This window comes from Tupaia chinensis, unplaced genomic scaffold, assembly GCF_000334495.1.
Source record: "Tupaia chinensis unplaced genomic scaffold, TupChi_1.0 Scaffold000184_1, whole genome shotgun sequence".
Classification (NCBI taxonomy): domain Eukaryota; kingdom Metazoa; phylum Chordata; class Mammalia; order Scandentia; family Tupaiidae; genus Tupaia; species Tupaia belangeri.
In genome coordinates, this window is record NW_006159659.1 from 2,558,903 (window position 1) to 2,566,399 (window position 7,497).

The following is a 7,497-nucleotide window of genomic DNA, read 5'->3' on the forward strand; positions in this document are numbered from 1 at the left end:
GAATTTTAAAAAAAAACCCCTCCCCCCCCCCCCCCCCAGTAGATCTCAATCTTACTTCATGGAGAAAAAGCATGCCATTATTCTAAGACTTTCTCATTCTTCCATCCTCTGCCTGTCCATCTTATCTTCTCTCATAATTGTGTCTCACGACTAAGGTGACTCCATCCGTCTGGACCCTTTCTCTCCCTTTGTCCTCTCAGAGACCACTGATGGCCTTCTCTCTGCCACATCTTCAACCCCTTACCGTTTTTTTAAGAAAAAGAATTATTTATTTAATTTGATTTATTCATTTATTTTAGTTTGATGAGAGAGAGAGAGGAGAGAGAGATAGAGAGAGAGAGAGAGAGAAAACAAGCCACCAGGTCCAGGACTTGAACTGTGGTGGCCATGTGGGAGTGTCCAGCACCTTAACCACCATGCTACTGCTGGTCCCAACCCCTTCCTTTTCACTGGATCCCTTCCACTGCTATTTAAACACAGATCTTTTATGTATTTGGCACCAGCAGAAATGACCATAGCAAAATACGTGCACAAAACCCGAACCCTCCATTCATGTCTCTCCCATCTTTGTTTTCTCACTTCCGTGGACAAACTCCTTCCCGGGGTGGGCCAGACTTGCCGTCTCTGCTTCCTACGCACTTCTCGTGCACTCCTCATCCTACTGGGGTCTAGTTTCTGTCCCTAGCTCTTTTCCTTTTCCACCGTTTCCATACGTAGGAATGCTGGTGACTGCATAGGCAAAAGTCCTCGGAGATTTCCTTGTCATTTTACCACCTTTCTTATGTGGCTTTTCTGTTTGAAATGGTGACTGATTTCTGCATCTCTTCATTGGTTCCCTCTCACTTCCCTGGCATTTTCCTCCAATTTATGGGGCACCCTCTGTTGCTTCTAGAAGCTCTGAGCTCCCGACTGTCATTTTAGCTCTGCAGTCATCTTGGCCGATCCTCTCTAGTTTTAGGACTTTGAGCAGATCATCGGCTCTTTTGCCTTTTAATTTCCTTATCTGTAAAATAAATGGCTTCCCCTAGACTGGTGGATTTCAAGCCTGGCTGCACATTAGAATCACCTAAGGAGCTTTCTCTTTTTTTCCCTTAACTGCCACAGGGCATGTGTACTTGAGAGAGAGAGAGAGAGAGAGAGAGAGAGAGAGAGATAGAGATAAAGAGATAGGGAGGGAAAAAGCACCCCCCTCCCAATGAATTGTGGTTTTGCGGCAATCCCTTCTCTTCCGTTTCCTCATCCTGGCAGGATTTTCAAGCCAAAGCAGCTGGGACTCAAACTGCAGTTGATCCTGAGGATTCTGGGTCCCTTAAGCACCATTTCTCAGGCTGGACTTTAGATCAATGACAGCGTCCCAGTGCCCAGGCCTCAGGATTTCAAATTCAATTTTATTATTATAATTAGTCAAGATTTTAAACATTTTCCCAAAGATTCCTTGTACAAACTGAGTAGAAAACCACTGACCACAAGTTTTAAAGGGCCTTTGCTCTTCTGTTATTTTGTGTTTTTATCATGCCCCAACTCCCAAATTGAGGTTTTTCTTCTCTTAATGTTTGCACTGAGTTAGGAAGAAATGGCTGTGGCGCTCCCCCACCCCCTTCCATCTGCTGTTTGTTCTTATTTACATACGATGGAACCCAGCCCGCTGGTTTACAGCTCTGGTTCCCTTACAACTGTTATTGAACTGAAAACATAGCTGAAAACTTATTAAACAGAAAAAAAATTATTTTGAGCTTCGTGCCGGCAATTCATCATAGAACCAAGGAAACATCTGAACTTCTTTCCTTCTAGAATGGTGTTAAAAGTTCACTTATAACCCCATCATTGCAAATGCAAAATTTTAATTCTGGGGCCTAATGCAGCACTTACTGTTTCTTGAGTGTCCCATTAAGAAAGCCAAGTGGGCCAGCAGGTAGTGAGGTGGTTAAGGCAGCTGGGTCCCACATGGCTGACTTCACAGTTTGAGACCCAGACCAGGTGACATGAAGGGCTTGCTGGGTATGTGGGCATGCATGCCCAGAATCCCAAGAGGAGAATGGAGGAGAAAGGATTGTGGTGTGGCCATCCTCCCAGGGTTGCGTTCCCACTTTCCCCTTCTCTTTCTCTTTCTTTGGTGAGCACACGTGCCCTATGGCAAACTGAAGAAATAAAGAAACAAGCAAAGCCAGATCACCCAGGTGGTGCAACAATGACACACTGCTCGAGTGAGGCTGGATCCATATGGAAGTTCATGGTCCATGATCTTAACTGGCTGGGAAGGCAGGAGGGTAGATCATGGTGAGAGTGCTTGTCTCTCACTTTCTCTGTGTCTTTCTCTGTCTCCAAGAAAGAAAGAAAGTTAAAGCCAACACATTTCTATAGCAGAAAGGAATGTAGAGGGCCTAGTGTCCGTGAACAGGGAAGGAGGTTTCCTCCCACTGCTGTGCATGGTTCTTTAAAGTTAAGGGTCAGCCTCTTTTTCCTCCAGTCCTCTCTGCTGCCCTCCCCCCGCCCCCCAAACACATCAGCAGCAAATTCAGGGCAAACACATCCTCCACGTGGATGTGGCCTCACTGCTTGAACACTTCGGAATGGGTCTTTCAGAACATGTTTTTTTCTGCTGTAGCTCCCTTTAGACCGACCGCGTTAGATTTGAAATAGCATGAGACTGTCCGAGTTGCCAGGGAGTAGAGAGGAGAGTACAAAGATGATAGAGAACAGCCAAGCATTTGGTTTAACTACTGGCACTAATTCTGCAAAAAATTGGGGTCCTGACCTAAGTCTGATTCATATTCATGAAGTGTCCTTTGGGGTATGGGCTCTCCCTGCCTCTTTCACTGTTAACAGTATCTCTTTCAGCCGTTGGTTCACTTTGTAATACCTGTCTGAAACACAAAGCCCATGCCTTTGATTGTCTCTGTTAAGTCCTTATTAAACTATTGATAGATGTAGACTTACTTAGTAGATACTCACAAATGTATTTATAACATGTGGTGAACTTCTTTCCTCATGTGATTACAGTGGACTATTCTCAAGGGAAGAAATGGTTAGTTATCTTTCTTTTTCTTTTTAATTGCCAGAGGGTATGAGTGCTGGCCAGAGAGAGACATAAACAGAGAGAGAGGGAGAGAGGAAGAGAGAGAGAGAGAGAGCACCACCCCCAGGGGGTGTGGTCACACTGCAATCCCTTTTCCTCCATATTTTTCATCCTGTTGGGACTTTGGGCATGCATGCACATGTGTCTGGTATAGTTCAAGCCTCTGGAGCTGGGATTTAAATGTGTTAGCCATGTTGGGTCTAGCTCCCTTAACCACTAGGCTGTGGGCCAGCCTGGATAATTATTTCTAAATGGTGGGAAAAGGGACATTTTCCTGGAAAAGAAATGTTGCCAGCTCATGGAGTTAAGCTAAAAGAACCTCTCTCATCATGTTGAGCATTGAACTTGAACTATTTTTCATGCAAGATGATTTTGGCTAAGCAAAACTTATCTTAAGCTCCTTGTCTTTGACACCTGCCTCTTTGGGTATTTTTTTGTAGATGGAGGAGTTGATAGAAGGTGTTCGCTGGGCCTTTATTGACATGCTAGAGAAAGAAAACGAGTGGATGGATGCAGGGACAAAAAGGAAAGCCAAAGAAAAGGTAAGGACTCCTTTTGGAGGAAACAAAACATAGCGACTTTCGGTGTATTGGATTTTCATGCTTGACATGGAGTGTGTTGTTGATATTTATTTTGACTGAGCTGTTGACTCCAAATGACATGAGTTAGGTGTCTGCTTTTAGTTGAATACATAGATTTCATCACCAGGAGGTAAGAGAAAATGAGACCTGACTTTTTCTAACTGCATTTTGTAATTCAGTCTTTCCTTCTCTCCTAATTGCTCTCTAGAAGAGCCACATGGCTCGCTGCCTAGCAAATTTTGCCATCAACCATCACTGGATATGGCAGAATGCAGAGCAGTGGGGAGCCATGGGGAGCAGCTGGCAGAAGAACCCTCAAGATACATAGAAGAAATCTCCATATTGGCCACGTGCCCTTCTGCTCTGTGCATGACATTTGCAAATGTCCAGGGGCAAATACTTTCTGGTAACCATGCAGCTCTACTTCCTAACCCATCATTTGGCATGGATGACCCATTATAGCGTGCTTGTGAACTGCAGGCCAATGGTAGGCCATTGTGTGGGAATACAAAATGATCTCTTCTTAGAAGTGGACACTTGTCTGGGCCTTGTAAACATTTTCTGATACCAGGCAACAAGATAAGGGACTAAATGAGAAAAGCATTAACAGCCATGCTGTTTACAAATCAAAAGCAGGACCCATTGTGGATTCCTCATATTCTGGGAGCCCAAGTGGGCTCCTACTAGAGGTCACCTTGCATCCTGGAGACTCTGAAAGTAGGGACATTTCTTCTTTAGAGAGGTGTTTGTGAAAGCTTCCTGACATAGCTATCAGCTTGGTTGTCTGGAAATGCTTCAGCTTTCTGAGCTCCTCCCCAGCAAGGTCTGGTTTAGTAGATCAAGAATTCAGTTTGAACATTTGTGATTTTAGCTTGTCTCCCGGGTGATTGCTATCGTTAGGCAGGCCCAGGGAACACTGCTTTGAGTCATATTGAGCACAAATATTTTTGTCTTATGGTCAAGAAACAAAGAGTGTAACATTCTGAGAATGCCTAGCCTTGTTGAAAAGAGAACATGCAGAGGTTTAGCAAGGGTATTTTCTAGAGCTTTAATACTTCCAAGATAGATAAACACTACCATAGATATTTTTGTCAATAGACATGAAAAAGCTGTTCAGTGTTGATAGTGAAAAAAGAACTTGGGTGGGGTGGGTGTATATGTGTGTGTGTGTATGTGTGTGTGTGTGTGTGTGGAGTGTTGGTAGAAGACAAAGGGTAAGTTTGATTTATTTCCCTTCAAAAATCTGTCGGAGCTGTTTGAAGTCATGTAAGGCACAAGCTGATGAAGAAAGGGGCACACAGGCTGTGATGGGAAGCTCTCCAGATGGTAGATGAAACTTTCGGCACCAACACACTGTTTTTTCGAAGCCTTCATTTATTTGCTGAGCTAGCTTGTGATATCTGGGACAGAACGTGTCTTCACTGAGCAGTTGAGTGCTCAGCGTATGAGACATTCTTTATCCTAACCTGACCCCTGGGGACCGAGGGGGACGTGTGTATGAGTTAGCGCAGGACCACCAGTGAGGAGGAAGGGGTGGCATGTGAGGGTGTGTGTGTTCTGAATGGACAGGTACCCCAAGAATGTTCTGGGAACTGAATTCAGAACTTTGAGAACTTTGGATGGAGAATGCCTCAGGGTAGCCTTTTGAGTTGCATAAGGGAGTGGGTGCCTGCAGTTGGACCTTCTTGGCAAGTGGCCCATGGGTTCTTCTTGAGGGAGGACTATTCTCAGTCTTTCTAATATTAGACGTGTTCCTCTTCGTCCCGAGTTGCTCTCAGTCTTCTATTTTATTTCAATGAGAGCTGTCAGTTTTTCTTCTAAAAGTACTCTTTGAACACTCTGCTTCCTTTGAGCTGAGTTCAACCTGCCAGGAACTCTGCTAGTTCCTTGACAGGTACAAATATCAAAGGCAGTTGTCCTACTGGATCTCACCAGGTTCCTCAAGTAAACCTTGTATTTCAGAATTCAGATTTCTTTTAATGAGAGGCAAGAAAGAGGGATGTTGTCAAAAAATTTCTTCCAAGGTGGATCCAGCCCTGGACCCCTAGATAATGTAGTCCCCACCTCACCACCCCCCCCCCCCCGCCCCCAAAAGTAAGTATACATGCAGTTCTGGAAATGACCTCTGGGTGGAGCTCATAGTACTCACAAAGACCACTTACCTACTGAAGGCTTTTATTGCAGCTTTCTACTCTGGGTTGTTTTTAAAAGATTATTTTTTTCTGCCCCCCTTTTTTTTTCCTCTGCTGTCCTCGATTTGATTGCCTTTTAATAGTCAACAAGACAGGAGAGACTCTGCCTAATAATTCCTTGAATCTTAGATGGAAATCTCTGACTATCTTGGGGCTTTGTCTTTCTGATACTGAGTAGTAGCCCCTGCATTAAGAAAGGATTTGCCTGCATTTGAAGTGGAGGTGAATAATTCGCCTTCCCTTCCTGGTATGACTTGGCACTGTTCTTTGGGCATGTGTTGTATGCAGTATATCAACCAGGCGGAAGATTTCTCATCAATAATAGTGCCCACACTGGGCCAATGCTGAGTCACTTGGCAACCCATTGGGAAAGCTGGAAAATGTTCTGATTTGTGAGGGGGAGAAGCTTTTCTTTCCCTCACCATGAAGCTCTGAACTACAGCTAATTACAGCGCCTCCTATGAGGTGTCTACCTGAGTGTTCCGTAGTGATTGACCTCCAGGACCCGGTGGGGGTGGGCAGATCCTGCGGTAGTCTGGGGCCTAACACCTTGGTTTTTGTAGCAATGACCCTGTCTCCAAATGGAATTGTGTGGTTGTGGCATTGTCATGCTCTTTGCTAGGGGAGATCACTGTGAAAGATAAACGAGGACGCCTCTGCTCCTGCGGAGGGTAAATTTGTTCTCTCTGCCTCAGCTCATCTCTTAAGAGGTCACAAATGTTGTGCTGTGAAACCGACGGTGTAGGTCGCAAGTGGAAATTTAGTCTTGTGAAAAAAAGCACCAATCTTTCTTCAGAATTCTGTGTTCCTGCAAGTGTGTGCCCGTATTGGAAGTAAGCTGCAAAGGACAGGAGACCTTTTATTTTTCTGGTTACCATTGTTGTTCGATGAGTGTAAAGTGATCAGACAATAATTTTTGGGGTGTCTTCTGGAGGATTGTCTTTTGCAGAGCAGAAGAGGGTCTCAAGGTCACCACAGAATGGTTCCAAGGCCTGGCAGGAGAGGACTCGCTCAGCATCACCTTTGACAGCCCTGGCCAGCTCTGTGTCATATCAGGAGGAGGGGCTCCTCCCAGCTGGATTTCATTATGTAGCTGGATCCGGAACTTGTCAGGCCACACCCAGAGAAAAATACCAGGATGACTCTCACAGGGACGTAGCACCCTGAGGGTTGAGAGAGTGGCCTTGACTTTGGCCACAGCAGGCTCTGAGAAGTCTGCTGCTGGTCCCCACTTTCCAGGCATGAGACTCCCGGGCACAGGCTCTGAGTGAGGGGTGGAGGAATGAGGTTTCTTGCAGAGGGCAAAACCGCAATGTAGTTCACCTCTTGGTTTTGTCTCTAAGTCTTCCCCTTCCTAAGGGTTGGATTTCCCTGAGGTCTGCAACTGTACTGACCAGTTGGGCCAGTACCCTCCCCATATCCTCAGCCCTGGTTCTCAGGCCTCCAGACCAGCAGCCACTGCAGCACCTGGGAACTTGGTAGAAATGCAAATATTGGCCCTTCCTCCTCCTCTCTGAACCTGGGGGTGGGCAGGGATCTGTGCAAAATGGAGCCCTGGATGATTGTGATGCAGGACTGCCCCCCCACCCCCCCACCCCCACTGCCTTGCACACCCCTGCACACCCTTCCCCGCCAACGCAGGCTCCCA

At 45.8% G+C, this 7,497-nt stretch overlaps 1 protein-coding gene across 1 annotated transcript in view; it reads left to right on the forward strand.

Moving 5' to 3' along the window:
- The window catches only part of PHEX (phosphate regulating endopeptidase X-linked), a 219,932-nt gene that overhangs the window by 96,965 nt on the left and 115,470 nt on the right, over positions 1-7,497 (forward strand). Inside the window, exon 12 of the mRNA XM_027771117.1 lies at positions 3,517-3,618. Coding sequence (XP_027626918.1) covers positions 3,517-3,618 — 102 coding nt within the window. The remainder of the gene's footprint in view (positions 1-3,516; positions 3,619-7,497) is intronic.